The 15,625-nt window shown below is 59.7% G+C and overlaps 1 protein-coding gene across 1 annotated transcript in view; it reads left to right on the forward strand.

Moving 5' to 3' along the window:
* The window catches only part of PGBD5 (piggyBac transposable element derived 5), an 18,507-nt gene extending 4,632 nt beyond the window's left edge, over positions 1 to 13,875 (forward strand). The window contains exons 3-8 of the mRNA XM_027770862.1: positions 23 to 231; positions 1,825 to 1,959; positions 4,761 to 4,941; positions 6,487 to 6,684; positions 9,804 to 9,909; positions 11,599 to 13,875. Of these exons, the coding sequence (XP_027626663.1) occupies positions 23 to 231; positions 1,825 to 1,959; positions 4,761 to 4,941; positions 6,487 to 6,684; positions 9,804 to 9,909; positions 11,599 to 11,794 (1,025 nt within the window). The 3' untranslated portion in view covers positions 11,795 to 13,875. The remainder of the gene's footprint in view (positions 1 to 22; positions 232 to 1,824; positions 1,960 to 4,760; positions 4,942 to 6,486; positions 6,685 to 9,803; positions 9,910 to 11,598) is intronic.
* The last annotated feature ends 1,750 nt before the right edge of the window (positions 13,876 to 15,625 follow it).

Here is a 15,625-nt window from a genome sequence, read left to right on the forward strand (position 1 = left end):
GCCTGCCTCTCGCCCGGCGATGCCGTGCTCAGCATCTGGAGCGGCGGCTTCTACAGCAACCGCAGCCTGGCGCTCGTCATGAGCCAGGCCCGCTTCGAGAGGATCCTCAAGTACTTCCACGTGGTGGCCTTCCGCTCCAGCCAGACGTCGCACGGGCTCTACAAGGTCCAGCCCTTCCTGGACTCCCTGCAGAGCAGCTTCGCCTCAGCCTTCAGGCCTTCGCAAACCCAGGTGAGGCTGTCAGGGCACAGCTGACGAGGTGCCCGTGGCTCCCCGGCCCGTGGTGGCTGGTAGTGGGACTCTGGGGACTTGGGGCCCGGCCTGTCCTCTGAGCCATTAGAGGTCACCCGTGCTCTTCTTCCCTTGGTCAGCCCTGTCCTCCAGATTCGTGGGGAGGGAACAAGGGTTGAACCAGTGGCCCAGGCAGACGGTGGGGAGCAGTCTTTGGCTCTGAGCTGCACCCCCCTCCTCGTTTCTCCCCATCTCTCTTCTCCCTCGGTGGCTCTCTCTTCTGAATTGGGTTTTGCTCAGGCAAATGCAAAAATGAGAACAGTGAATTTGTAATTCACTTACTGATGACGACAAGGAAAGAAGCAGAGGGTCAGAAGCTCTCGCAGGCCCTCTTGCTTGAGGCTCTGCAGGCGACACGCTCCAGGCGCACGACACGGAGGACAGTGCTTATTCAGAGGGCGGGTGGCTGCGAGACCTGGCCTCCAAGTGAGGAAGCGTGGATGTGGGTCTTCAGCAGGGAGGGCTGTGCAGGGCAAGGGTGGCAGCCAGGCCTGGGCCCTCGCCATGGCCCCATCTCCACGGGGCAGGACGCTTGTCCATTCGTGCGAGTGGCTTCAGATAGGGCTCAGACTGTTAAAGAGCAGAAGCGTCAGAGGCTGGGCCTGTGGGCCGGGGGTGCCAGTGCCAACCAGCCTCTGCGGCCCTCCCCTTCACAGGCCAGGAGACCAGTTAGGGTCCCCGCCCCATTCTGACAAAGAGGAGCGAACATGTACAGCCAACACCGGCAACACAAGGGCTCTTCGCAAAGCTTGTGGCCAATGCATATCAGGGAAAATGATGTGTGGATTTCAATTCTTCTACACCCAAATAAACTGGTACTTGAATTCCATTTTCTATGAACTTTTCAAAGCCCCCTATACAAAGCTGGTCCTTTCTGAAGACGGAATTCCCGGAAGTTAGTGGACGAATGGCCAGATGTGTTTGGCCTCAAGCAGTAAGGCGTCCTCTTTTCGTCCCAGATCTGTGTTGGGCCTGCGGCAGGAGCTCTGCTGTCTGATGGTTTGTGAGAGAGCATTAGGCCTGGAGTGGGCATGGGCTGACCCGAGAGTGTCTTGTCTTTTCCTGGGGCAGAAGTCGGATCAGTAGGTTTCAGTTAAGTGCAAATTCTGAGTCAGAGGCAAAGAATCTTTTAGTAGTTGGAGCGTTCCGTTGGTGGAAAGGGCTTCCTCAAAAAGGAACGGGCAGCCCGCACTGGGTGTGTCCAGTCAGCGGGAAAGAACTGCCGAGAGCCCTTCACCGAGTGTAGACCAGGACTGGGGAGGGCAGCCGGTAGGAGTCATGACGGGGCCAACTGTGTCTGCTGGGAGCCTGTCAGGGTCTGCACCTTACATGGAGCTTCTCGCTGAATCCCCTTAAAACACTCCTGCGGATACTGCGAATACCCTCTTCCGGATGAGGAGACAGGCTCAGAGAGGAAAGGAATTTGCCAAGGTCACACACCTGGATAACGGCAGAGACTAGATTTGAGTTGGGCTCCATGAAGCCCCTAGCACACTCCTCCTCCCCTGAGAACCTCCGCCTTCCTCCTGGCAGGTGCTACATGAACCCCTGATCGACGAGGACCCTGTGTTCATTGCCACGTGCACGGAGAGGGAACTGAGGAAGAGGAAAAAGCGGAAATTCAGCCTGTGGGTCAGGCAGTGTTCCTCCACGGGCTTCATCATCCAGGTGAGTCCTGGGCGGGGCTGCGCAGGGCCGGGAGGACACCGCGGGGCCTTGGGCCCACGAGAATTTGTTCACATGCCCTTTTCACTGTGCGTCGAACTCCGCCCAGATGCTCGGGAGGCTGGCTGGCTGCCCCCTCCTGGCTGCCAGAGGCCACTGCCGTGCCCTGCACAGTCCCTGGTCATTCGTCCACCCCACACCAGCCCCTCGGGCCCTGAGGTGTCGGCCAGAGGCATCACACAAACAGTGGGTCCTGAGTGGTGGCTGCTGTCCCTGCAGGCTGTTTTCAGGGCTTGTGACCTATGGCTGTCCCAGCACACCTCCCCACAGGGTCTCTGCCCAGCTCCACCTCCCTGCCGGGTCTCTGCCCAGCTCCACCTCCCCCGCCTGGTCTCTGCCCAGCTCCGGGGCATTAGGAGTCTGGTGGAAGGCCTAGGGCCACACCCAGCTATTGCACCCCGGAGCTCCCTCAAAGCCACTAGGCTGTGTTGCCTTCCCAAGGTGAAAACTTTCCCCATGTAGATAAAAGCCAGTTCTTCAACCTGGCTGTGGTGGACGGGGCTCTAGACTGGTCATCACAAACCCCTCTTATTTTTTTTTGGAGAGATTTTCACTGTAGGGCGCGTGCACTCGCCAGACAGACAGAGAGAGACAGAGAGACAGAAAGCGAGAAATCACCCCCCAGGGGGGATGGTCACGCCGCAATCCCTTCTCCTCCATTCTCCTCTCAGGATCTTGGGCACGCACGCACACGCGCCCGGCGTGAGTTTTAAGTCACCGGGTCCAGGACGCGAACCGCGGTCAACTACGTGGGAGTCCAGCAACATAGCCATTACGCTAACTGCTGGTTCCCAAATCCCTCTTATTTTGAGACATTCTTTATTGAAAGAATTCAAGGAAGTTGCACTGACGTGTTCCTTGTTCTTATTTGATTTCTAATCTTTCTTATACACTTAGTGAAGGAAATCTTTTGCTCCCGACCTCTAATGTCCTGGGTTAGCTTCTCACAGTGAGAGGCAGAGTGGGTAACTGGGCAGAGTGACTTTTGACTGTGGACTCAGACTTCGGCCTAGAGAACCGCGAGCTCATCATTGGGAATTGTGCGAGCCCCCACGTCCACGCCAGTTGTTACACAGCAACTGAAAGAACACAGCATTTTGCAGCCAGCAGGTAGTGTGGTGGTTAAGGTGCTGGACTCCCATGTGGCTGACCACGGTTCGAGTCCTGGACCTGGCTGTTTGCTTTCTCACTTTGTCTCTTTGTTTCTCTCTGGTGAGTGCACGTGTCCTATAGATGAAAATAACAATAATAATAAAACTAAATAATTCTTAAAAAAAAAAAAAGAACACAGCGTTTTGAAACCTGAGTGCAGGTCCGGCCTGGCGACTCAGCAGCGCATAGAACCAGTGCTGGAAGCCACATGGCAGCCACGGTCTCAGCCACGACCCGACTGACTTGAACACTGGCTGCGTGCAACATCCCCAGGATCCTGACGGGCAGAGGGCTGGGCAGGGGCTCCCAGCACGGCCAGGCCCCGCAGAGGCGCCATTCTCCGTCACACTCTCGTGCCCTTTGCCCTAAAGTTTAAATACGTTGAGTGGGTGTCTGCATCGCAATGTCACACGTGCAGCTGTGTGAGTGACAGGCAAGACCCTGGAAACTTCTCTTTTAGAGAGAGATGTTTTGCTCTATGGCACATGCACTCTCCAGAGAGACAGAGACAGAGACAGACAGAAATCACCCCCGGGGGGCTGGCTGCAGCACACCTCCTTTTCCTCCATCCTCCTCTCGGGATCTTGAGCATGCACACTCATACACCCAGTGTGAGTCTCAAGTCACCAGGCCCGGGACTTGAACCGCAGTTGACTACATGGGAATCCAGCGACATAGCCACTATGCCAACTGCTGGTCCCCGTGCCAATGTCTTATACTCCTTTGAAGAGAGTCGTTCCAGGAGTCAAGGTGACATTTGGTAAAGGCACAGAGAGCCCAAGTGGGAGAGCCTGGGTCTGCCCAGTGACCCGCAGGAACATTCAGGTTTTCTAGCTGCATCCTAGAGGCTGCCAGAGGGTGGGATTCTTCTCCCTGGGACAACCTGGGACTGTTGTGGGTAGGGGCAGCTCGCCCAGGTGGGCTGCTCTGGAATCAGACCTTCAGTCACTCGTGCAGACCTGCCTCCAGGACGTCACACGCTGGGTTTTGCGCATGATCCCCAGAGTCATTTGGTGGGACGGACGTGGAGGAGGGCGTCCGGGTCCTCCCTGTTGTCCACATCGGTGTCTCCCAGTGGGACAGTCATCGGCCTTTGCATGGGCTGCCCCGGCACAGCAGCTCAGTGCCCCAGACAGTCAGGGTTCACCTCTGAGGGTCTCTGCTGCTCGAGCGTAGAGCCTGGGCATGGGGGAGCTGCCAGAAAGGTACCTGGAATGTTCCAGAGACAGGCTGATCTCCCAAAGGAGGCTGCTAGTACCCACATGGCTCGTGCTGGTTTGGGACTTGAACCACACTGTCAGCTACGTGGGATCTGGCCGCCCTCGCCACACCACAGCCGCCTCCACTGTTACTCACAGTAAACTTGCGCCGACCTCAGCTGCCAGGCCCATCCCCTGCAGCTCGTCTTTTCCTGTTTCCCCTTGAACTTTCCGAGCCACCAGCTGCTGGGCTGTGGCGTGACGTGGCCTCTGGGCCAAGGAGCCGAGGGGTGGCCTTGCCACGGGCTCCCGGCCTGATGACGAGGCCGGAGCATCCCGAGCCTGGTGTCCAGCGTCACTGAGGATGACTGACCTCCTGTGCTTTCGTTCAAGCTTTACGTGCACCTGAAGGAAGGCGGGGGCCCCGATGGCCTGGACGCGCTGAAGAACAAGCCGCAGCTGCACAGCGCGGTGGCCAGGAGCCTGTGCCGGAACGCGGCCGGCAAGAACTACATCGTCTTCACGGGGCCCAGCATCACCAGCCTGACCCTGTTTGAAGAGTTCGAGAAGCAAGGTGCACACGGGGAGCGTGGCCCTGCCTCCTGGAGACATGGAGGGAGACGCCTGGCCTGGGGTCAGGGTGTTGGTCCCGCAGGACCACAGGGGGCCAGGCCCGGCGGCCCCTCCTGAGGGGGCAGATTCATGTCAGCCCACCCACTGCTGGGCCCTAGTGGGCACAGGAGACCTCCAGGTCTATGAGACACGGGCTTTGGGTTGGCACAGAGCCCTGCCCTGTCCTCTGGGCACTTCTCGGTTCATCCTTTGCTGTGAGGCAGCAGCCATCCAAGGTGGTCATCTCCAAGCTCAGCTCCTAGTGGGACTCTGGGCGTCTCCCGAACCTCAGCGGCATGGGAGACAGGACAGAGTAACACAGTGGGCCCCAGGGGCTCTCAGGTCTCGGTGCCGAGCTGCTCGGTCCATTCGTTGTGAAGACCGGGCAGGCCGTCGTGGCTGCGGCCAAAATGTGGGCTCAAGAGAAGGAGGCCGGGCTAGGCCAGCTGGAGGCCCTGGAGAGCTGGGCTGGCTTTGGCTCCACTACATCAGCGAGCACCCTCGGGAGAAGCGCGAGAGCTCTCACCGCCACAGCCACTCGGTCACAACCTTTAGCAACAGCTCAGACGAGCCCTCCTGCAGTATCGATAGCAGGGCCACATGCATCCCCCGGGGCCCTCGTCCACTGCAGCCTTGCCCCGGCCTGCGTCTTCCTGTCCACAGAGCCCCCAGCCCTACAGGGCTCAGTCCCTCTTTGTTGAAAGACTCACACGGGGAGGTGGGAGTCGGTCCAGGTGAGGACGCTGTGGGCGGCAAGGTGGAGACCAGGGCCCTCATGCACCGTACCTGGCCCAGTTAGAACGGTGGGCTTTCCATGTGGGAGGCAGCGGGTGTGGCGAGGCCTCCCGGGCACTAGTTCCTAACAGCCCACCCCCAGTGAGTCTTTCCGGTCTGAGAGGGAAGTCCCAGTCCCAGCTCCTCCTCTCCCAGGGCGCTCTCGTGAGAGGGAAGTCCCAGCTCCTCCTCTCCCAGGGCGCTCTCCACCAGCCTGGAAAGGACCCTCAGCTTAGCCCAGTGTTTCAGTATCCTTCCTTTGCATGCAACTGAGCTCCCAGGATAACCCTCAGCTTAGCCCAGTGTTTCAATCTCCTTCCTTTGCATGCAACTGAGCTCCCAGGAGGGGGCTGTGCTTCACAGGGTTGCCCTGGGGTGCTCCCTGCTGGGCTGTGGCAGGTGGTCTGTGAGACTGTGGGAGGACTGAGTACAGTCCGGGTAGGCCTCTCACTGTGTGCAATGCCTCCCGGAGCGTGGAGGTTTTTGGAAGCAGATGGAAGACGGTGCACATGCTCCGCGCTGCTCGGCTAGCAGCCAGTGCTGGTCTCGTGGCCTTTCCTGCAACCCAACGTCCCCTCTCCCAGAGACACTGGGGGCAGCAGAGGGCTGAGCAGCCTCCACAGGCGCGCGCTCGAGTGTCCAAGCACGGGCCTCGGCATAGGCAGCCCCGTCCTCTCCTCGGGGACGTGCAGGGTGAGGGTGACCCTGGGCGTCCTGTCCCTCTCCCGACCAGAGATCTACTGCTGTGGGCTGCTCAGCGCCAGGAAGAGCGACTGCACCGGGCTGCCGCCGTCCATGCTGACCAACCCCGCCACGCCCCCCGCCCGCGGCCAGCACCAGATCAGGATGAAAGGCAACATGTCCCTCATCTGCTGGTACAACAAAGGCCACTTCCGCTTCCTGACCAACGCCTACTCGCCACTACAGCAAGGTGAGCAGAGACCAGGGGGCCTGGGTGTCCCAGGGGCTGCGATGAGCTGAGTGGACAGTGGTGAGTTTGACGTCCCCAGTTGCCCACTACGCTGCTCTGGGCCAGGCCAGTTCCAACTGTCCTCAGCCTCCAGGGCCATGACCGGAACTGCTGCTGCCCCCTGGGGGGGTGGAAGGCCAGGGAGGAGCTTCCTGAGCCCTGAGCTCCCCGCTACTGTACCGTGGGCAGAGGCCAGGCTGAGGGACTTGCAGGACACTTACACAACCCTGGAGCCCCAGGTCGGGTGCAGTGTGAGGAGCCTCACTGAGCTGTGTGTGTGCCCACTTACGGGGCTCTGAGGAAATCTGCTGTGGGAAGAACCTATCTGCCACTCTTACTCCTCGTGGCTCCCCTAGAAACAGCTCCTGCCATCGGCTTTAAGGGACCCCAGAGCCTTCCCATTCGTTCTCCTTAAAATTAAAATCATGCATTACGACAGGGCCTGGCTGATCAGAAAGGAGCCCACAGAGACCTCCCTTGTACCTGTGGGCTTGGCCCCAGGTCCCACGTGGGTGCCGAAACCCAAGGACACTCCAGTCCCTGGTATACGTGGCTTGGTGTCTGCTTTTCACCCGCACACCTTCTCCGTGTAGGCGAGCGTGTCTCCGGGTGACCTCGGCAACCCCCGTGGTGGACATGCTCCGCAGTGCCTGCCGTACTCTGCTGTCCTCTTGTTCTGTATTTTTATCGCTTTATATATTTCCCCCATGCACTACTTTCAGTCTGTGGCCGGCTGAACCCCGGATGTGGACCTGCAGAGACAGAGGGCTGACTGTTGCAAGTCTCCTACACTGGGAACGTTACCCAGCTCCTCCAAGAAGACTGAGGGCAGCCGTGCTAGAGCAGGCCACCCACGGGCTCCTCACGTTAACAGCTTTCCTCTTCATGTTTAATTTATTTAAATTTTTAGAAAGAATGATTTAAGTTTTATTTATTTATTTATTTCAATTTGACCAGAGAGGGAGCGAGAGAGAGAGAGAGAGAGGGGTAAAGTGAGAAAGCAAGCTGCCAGGTCCGGGACTCGAACTGTGGTCATCCATGTGGCAGTCCAGCCCCCTTAACCACTACTCCACCCAACAGCTCCCCTCTTCACTTTTGAAGGAGCACTGCCAAGGAACTTGTGCATGTGTGTGTGTGTGTGTGTCATGTGTGTGGGGCGTGTGTGCCTCTGTGGTCTGTGTGCTGTGTGCACGTGTGTCCTGTATGAGTATGTGGCATGTGTGTATACTTGTGTGGTACGTGGGTTTCTGTGACGCGGGGTGTGTGTATACATGCATGTCGTGTGTGGTGTATGTGGATGTGTCCGTGCTGTGCACGTGTCCTTGTCCCTACCCCGACCTCTCCGCACACACTGCACTCCGTTCCCGTGGAGCTCCCCGTCAAGGGCCCGGCTGGTGGTGTCATCCCCTGGTGGATGCGTGAGGGCTATGTCCACAACCGTCAGAGCAGGGCGGGAGTTCGGACCGGACTTGTGGCTCAGCGGTCAGGGCCGCAGGGCAGGGGCGTTTCCACGGCCTGGAGCAGGGGTGGCTTCCCGCCCTGGCGAGAGCGGTGGCCTCTGGGTGGTGTTCCCACGCGGTCGCTGCATCGGTCCTGCACAGAGCCGAGAGGAACAGGGAGCAGGGTGTCTGGGAGACGGGGAGAGGATTTCAGAGGGCAGAGCCTGGGCCCCGGGCCGGGGCCTTACATCAGACACCACGGGAACAGTGAGGGGGCCCCCGTGGGGAGGAGGGCCCTGGGCTCCCAGGCAGCAGGCTGGCCGGTCCCTCTGCTTTCTAAGCTGCTGGAGCGCAGCATTTCCTGTGTCTAACTTGGTGGCAATGTCCGGTTTGTACCTTACACCACCGAGTCCCAGACCGTGGGTTAGTTGAGTGAAGGACTGGTGGGACGCCTCCCTCAGGAGCCTGGTGTGGGGCCTTGAGATGGACTGCCGTGCCTGTCCGGCATCTCAGAGGACAGACAAGGGGAGTCTAGAGCCTTCTGGCTAAGAGCAGCGCCTGGCCTGGGCACCGTGGTCCTCTGGCCAGTGGCAAACTCGAGGACGTGCATGGCTTGGCCTCGCCCGGCGACCTCTGGGCGTGCCCTGCCACCTGACCTCGTAGCTCTGCGTTTCCTCCTTGTGAAGTATCGGTTTCTGGGGAAAAGGAGAGGTTCCGACGTAGTGTAAGCAGGTGTGTCTACATGGCCTTCGTCTCCTCGCCCATCCCATGACAGCGTGGGGCAGGTGCGGCCGCCCGGCCAGAGCGCACTGTGGCCTGCAAGGGACATGCCATTTTGACCTTGCTGTAAGCTGGACTGTCACGACCCTGTGCCAACCCCTTAAGTACATGCACGGTGCTCACGCTGTGGTCTCTCTGCCGGGAGGGAAGGCAGGCCCCAGCTGGTACGGGCGTGTGGAAGAACCCCCCCTTCCTGGCTACTGCCCTGTCTGTGGAGCTCGGTGGACTGTGCAGGGCTGGCATGGGACACAGGTCGTCCCACAGCAGCTGGTCCCTCTGTTGCCCAGGGCCTGCCGTGGGATGTATGAGCCCGCCGTGTCATGGCGGTGCCCCGGGCTGTCCTTGTTATGTAGTGGAGGGAACGGTGTCAGGGGCACGTGTGTGTGTGTGTGTGTGTGTGTGTGTGGTGGGACCCGGAGAGCACGTCTCGCCCCACCCACAGGGCTGGGCATCCTGGTTACGTGGGAAGGTGGCCAGCTTGGTCTTCAGCTCCCAGTTCCCCTCCGTGCTTTGATGGAGGCCACAGAGATGGCGCCACGGTGCTGCCTAGCTTGGCTGCGCGTGTTTTCCCAGCACCACCCCCGTGGCCTGGTGGAGGGAGGCGAGCCGCCGGCTTCCCTGCGCGTTCCCGGGCCCCAGTCCAGTGTGGCTCTGTGCCCGGCCGGGGCCACTCCGATCTGCCTCTGGGCCTGCCATCGGGACACCCTGCAACGTGGGTGCCGGGTGCTCAGACCTTCCCACCGCCTCTGACGCACACGGCAGGGACCCCGTGGCGGGGACCCTGCTCCGCTTCTCTGTCGCTCTGGGTCGGGATGGAGGGCTGTGGGGGCTCCACAGGGACTCAGCCGCTCCCTCCCGCAGGAGCCATCATCAAGAGGAAGAGTGGGGAGATCCCCTGCCCGCTGGCCGTGGAGGCCTTCGCCGCCCACCTCGGCTACATCTGCCGGTACGACGACAAGTACAGCAGGTGAGCCTCGGGGCCACGCGCCCCCGCCCGAGCCCGGAGCCTCCTCAGGGGGTCTTGCTCCCACTCACCACCCTCCAGGTCTCTGTCCCTTTGCCCAAATGTGCCCTTCCCCCACTCACCCCGGTCGTGTCCCCACCCAACCCCGTCCATCCATCCCTGCTCACAGTCAGCGCAGCCCGGCTCTGCAGTAGCCCAGCTCACCTGCTGCACTGCCTCCTCACCCGCGGGCTGGGGGCCCCGTCCTCACCCGCGGGCTGGGCACACAGACATCAGCCCAGTACCCCGCCCTGGCCCGTGTCTGGAGCCACCCCTTAACTGTCTGAAGTGCGGACACTCGTCAGGTCGCCGAGCCATCTCATCTTGAGTACTCAAGCAGTACGCGCAGGGACACACGGTGTACCGTCAGGTCGCCAAGCCATCTCATCGTGAGTGCTCAAGCAGTACGCGCAGGGACACACGGTGTAGACGCCACACGTGTGTGTGATGTACCAGCACACGCAGCCCCGACGCGGCCCAGCCACGTGTCACCTCGCCATGGCAGGACCTCAGAAAGGGACTGCTGTGAACGTGCATTGGCTGCCGGGTCCCCAGGATGGGCCTGTGGCCTTGAGCAGGTGGCACTAACTCAGGGACCTCTGGGCTGAGTCACTCAGCCCTCTTGAGGAGCACCTGTTCTTGGCAAGGAAGAACCAACCCAGTTCCCTCTGGAAAATTCTACCTAAGTGAGAATGGCAGTCCCATTCTTTAGGGACTCACTGGACAAGTGTTTATTGCACACCTACTGTGTGCCAGCACCTCGCTAGGTTCCCTGAGGGTGCTGCAAAGAAGAGGCATTGGTTTAGGGGACGGTGCGGCATCTCTGTCACCTCACAGATATTGTCAGATGCAGGGACAAGAACAGGTGGGACAATACAGGGTTCCCACGCTGTAGCCTAGTGGCTAAGGGAGCTGGATCCCACATGGCCGACCGCATCTCACACCGCGGCCCCATGGCTTAAAACATGCCAGACACATGTACATGCGTGCCCCCGAATCCTGATGGGATGGAGATGGAGAGGGGATTGCAGTGTGACCACGTCCCATTGGGGGCGCTGCTCCCTCCCCCCCTCTCTCTGGCAAGTGCCCGAACCCTCTGTCAACTAAAAAAAGAAAACAGGAAATACAGCGAGCGAGCCCTAGGACGGAGGAGCGGCAACTCTCGGGTCAGCCTCCGGGTGCAGGCAGGCCTCCGGGTGACCTCCGTACTGCCGTCTGGACGGCTGGGGGTTGGCAGTGGTGTGCTTGGCAAGAAGGGAACGCACGGCAGGGCCTAGCGCCAAGGAAGCGCGTCCCTGAGGGGAGTGGGGCAGCTGCTGTGCACAGAACCCAGCCTGAGCAGTGCGTGTGGATGGTGTGGATGGTGTGGAAGGTGTGGCCAGGTGTGGCCAGGTGTGGCCAGGGGTGGCCCCCCACAGGACACTGCCCCCGCTTTCTGTATCTCCCCAGCGGCCTGCCCCACCCTGCCTTTGAGAAGAATTTCCTTGTCTCAGTGAAGTTCACTGTGACTGAGCTCCCCTGCAGCCTGATCCACCCCAGCCCCTGCACCTGCACCTGCGGGGGGAATCGCAGCCTCTCCCCAGCCATGGGGGCCGGCCTTGGGCCTGCCTGCCCTGGCCACCAGCTCAGCCTCTCCATCCCCTCCGTCCTCAGGTATTTCATTTCTCACAAGCCCAACAAGACCTGGCAGCAGGTGTTCTGGTTCGCCGTGAGCATCGCCGTCAACAACGCCTACATAGTGTACAAGATGTCGGATGCCTACCACGTGAGCAGGTACAGCCGCGCGCAGTTCGGGGAGAGACTCGTCCGGGAGCTGCTGGGCCTGGAGGACGCCTCGCCGACCCACTGATGCCGGCCGGGGGCGCCGCCCGGGCTTGAGCGGGGACCAGGTCGAGCAGGGGAAGAGGAGGAGACCTGCCCGGTGCAAGACCCGGAGATGCCCGCAGCGGGGCTTGCTGCCCAGGGGGGCCCAGGCCTCGGTAGGAGGACTGACGTGGTCGGAGGATGGCCGCTGTCCCGGCTTCCACCCAGAGCCCATCTCCCTGCGTGGTGAGTGCTCTGTGGATGTGGGCTCCATGCCGGAATCCCCAGGGCCATCCTTCCTCAGGACACGGCAGAGAACACTTGGGATAGCAGAGGCCCCACGAGGGGATGAGCCGTGGCACGTGCCTGCTTCACGAAGGTGGAAAGAGCTTCGCGACACGGTTCAAGTTCAGGCACAGAAGCGAGCGGGTTTCAGCTCTGCCGGTCAGGAGTTGGGGGAGGCCTGGAGCCAGCAGCTCTGAAGGGAGGCGTCGCAGCAGAAGAAACATGGGCTCAGCGAGGGACAGGCGTGGCGCAGCTGCTGGGCCTCATGTCCAGCCGGGAGCTGGGAACGCCAGAAGAACTGCAGCAGGGGGTGATGCTATTTTTATTTTTAATACACCTTCAGGTTATTTTCTTACTGTTGCGTAGGGGCTGATGTAAAGGAGCTGTCCCCTCTCCCACCCCGCCCAGTCCTGGTCCTTGCATGTCCAGTGCTGTGTCCTGTGCTGTGGCAGGCTGGCGGGCAGCTCGCTCCCGGAGCAATCGCGGTCGAACCGTCCGAGGACCACAGGAACCTGGGTTTCTGCCCCAGACATCCCCGCTCCCAGAGCCCCTTGTTTTGACAACCATGTGGCATTGCTGAAACAATGACGTTCTTACAGGTGACCGCTCGCTGGTCACCCTCCGTCTGGTAAGCCTGGCAGCGTCCACCGTTCTCTGAGTGGTCCCGCAGAGTGGCTGGCCTTGACGTGGGCCTGGGACCCACCTGGGTGGGGTGTGATTGGACAGGGGCCGCAGGATGGCAGTGGCAACACGGCTGTCAGTGGGCGGGGGCGCCTTCATCTCCTGAAGGACCAACTGTACTTGTCCCCATGGGAAACCCAGCAGAGGAGTGGGTGACTGGCCTGCCGGTCCCCACAGACAAGAAACAAATGGTTTCTGGGACTACCCTGCCCTTCAGCCCCGTTTATGTAACCACCTCATTTTTACCAATGCGGAATCTGCTCAGGCTATGGGACTCTTCCTGCACTCCCTTGGCGAGGTAGTTGTCGCGGCAGCATGCTCCCACGGCCACGGCCACGCTGTCTTTGAGCTCCGACGAGCCCCTGCCCTGTGGTTTTAATCCAGATGCCACGGATCGTAGGCCAAATTTTAGATCGTGTTCCAAACACCTTTGCCGTGCCCTTCAATTGGATCAAAAGCACTTTTACCACATGAAGAAATATATTTTTAATTTGTGATGCTTTTCTACAAGGTCCACTATTTCTGAGTTTACTGTGTTTCCAACACTTAGGGAGACGCTAATGAAAGCCGATAAATTTTCTTTTCTGTCCGAACCAGTAAAATAAAAATAAAAGTCTATTTAGATGTTGAGCCTTTGTTACTGTCTGGCTTTATTAAAAAGGTCAGAAACTAACTACAGGCCGCTCCTTGGCAACAGGATGGCCTGTGGTGCCCCCTGGGTGGTTTATGGGGGAACCGGCCAGGTTTGGGCTGAGCGCTCCGTGCTGACGCTGGCATTCCGTTCTTGGTGCCTGTCCCTCGGAGACGCCTTCCGCCCGGAGAGTGCCACCGTCCCATGTCGTGTCACGGGAGCTGAGGTGCTCTGATGGGAGCAGTGACACTGCCCTCCCCAGTGATGAGTCACCCACGGTCTCGGCGCCCTGTGCCCCGTGGTGGCACTGCTTTCTGAGAAGTGCTGAGTGCACAGCAGCAGAGGCGTGTGGCCGACTGCGAAGTTTCCCTCCTCCCAGAAAGACAGAGACGTAGGACTGACCGACTGGACGAACCTTCAGGGACCTTGACTTTGCCTTAGAGACGTCATTTGAGTGATGTTTTTTTTTTTTCAGAATTGCTCAAGTTAAAATTCTTCTGCCCCAGGGGCCAGCAGGTAGCGTGGTGTTTAAAACACTGAATTCCCACGTGGCTGACAGAGGTTCGCATCCCAGAGCGGGTGGCTTGCTTTCTCGCCCCCCACCCCCGCCTTTTTTTTTCTTTTTTTTTTTGAGATTTTAGCTATAGGGTGTGTGCGCTCGCTGGAAAGACAGAGAGACAACAAGAAATCACCCCCTAGGGGGAATGGCCATGCCACAATCCCTTTTTCTCCATTCTCCTCCCGGGATCTTGGGCATGCATGCACACGCGCCTGGCATGAGGTTAAGCCACTGGGTCCAGGACTCAAACCACGGTCAACTACATGGGAATCCAGCGACATAGCCATTACGCTGACTGCTGGTCCCGTCAATTTCCCTCTCTCTGTCTGTCTCTTTGTGGTGAGTACACGTGCCCTGTAGCAGATTTGAAAATAATAAAATTCTAAAAAAAAAAAAATTCATCGCCTGTAGTGTCTCCCTGGGTTTGATGGCCTTCGGGTTGACACTGGATTGGCTTATCTAGTAACAGGCCATCCCTGGTGACCAGCAGAGGCCCCAGTAAGTGACTCGCACAAGGTCAGCAGGCCTCTCTGCATCCAATGACCAGGGAGACCCTCTCCCCTCAGGCCCTGCCCCAAGATAGATTGGCCCTCCCTGGGACGCCCTGGCTGCAGTGTTTCAGAAGTCGTGGGTGTCCGTGGGGCCAGCTGGTGGCGCAGCAGCAAAATGCAGTGCACTGTATATGAAGAGAGGTGCATGCATGTGTGTGCATGTGTACGTGTGTGTGTGCACACCGTAATCTGAGGATGGCATCAAGATCCTGTTGGTAAAAGCAAACACAAAAAACAGACCCCGAAGTGCTCCACGGCTCTGCAGGACCCCCAGCCGTCAAGCTCTGTGTCCAGTCCTGGCTCCGTCTCACAGCAAGAGACAGTTGGTCGTGTGTCTGTGGGTGCATGTGCAGGGAGCGGTCCAGGAGCGTGAGGACGACTGTCCGCCTGGTCAGCAATACTGCCGGGAGACAGGAATGGGGAGCGAGGTGAGGGGCTGACTGGGAGGCTGGCCACTGGCCTCTGGCTTTCCTGGCCCCTCTGGATGGAGCAGACTTGACCGAGTGGCTCCCGGGTCCAGTGGGGAGCAGAGGTGCACGTCACTGGGAGTGGCCTTCAGCTCAGAGGGTAAGCAGTGGTCAGCATTTGCGGCTGCCTGGCCTGCATACGTGCACCTCCACAAACTGGGAGGCTGTGCCATTGCTAAATGGCCCCCAGAGGCAGGGAGCCCGAGGCCTGCGGGCTGAGGTTTGAATCCCAGCCCCAGTGGCTTGAAAAGGCACGTGAGTGGCCAAACCAGGACAAGATAGAGGACTGGAGAGGGACTGCAGCTGGCCACGCCCATGGCGGCGCTTCCCCTGCTCCCCCTTCTCCGCTGAGCCCACAGGTCTCGTGGCAAGTAAGCCGTTTGCTTAAACCCTGCGTTGGCTCTGAGGGAGGCGGCCGTGGTAAAGGGCAGTGGGCTCTCGCAGGTGTGCACACCTTCCTGCTGCTGTGGGCCGTGTCCTGACAAGGGCCAGAGGCCGCCCACATGCTCGGGCTTTCCAGGCACCAGTCGGAGCCGAATGAACCCACGGCCTTTGTACTGAGCCTCCAGCCCCAGCTGTTTCGGTTCTGCAACTCCATAAGGACGAGGCTCCTGTCCTGAAAAAGCCCAAGGCCGTGAGACCCAGGGTTCTCTGCCGGCGGCTGTTGAGCAGCCGCTGACTCGTCCCCTCCCAGCCCCCGCGA

Source organism: Tupaia chinensis, unplaced genomic scaffold, assembly GCF_000334495.1.
Source record: "Tupaia chinensis unplaced genomic scaffold, TupChi_1.0 Scaffold000161_3, whole genome shotgun sequence".
In the NCBI taxonomy this organism is placed as follows: Eukaryota; Metazoa; Chordata; class Mammalia; order Scandentia; family Tupaiidae; genus Tupaia; species Tupaia belangeri.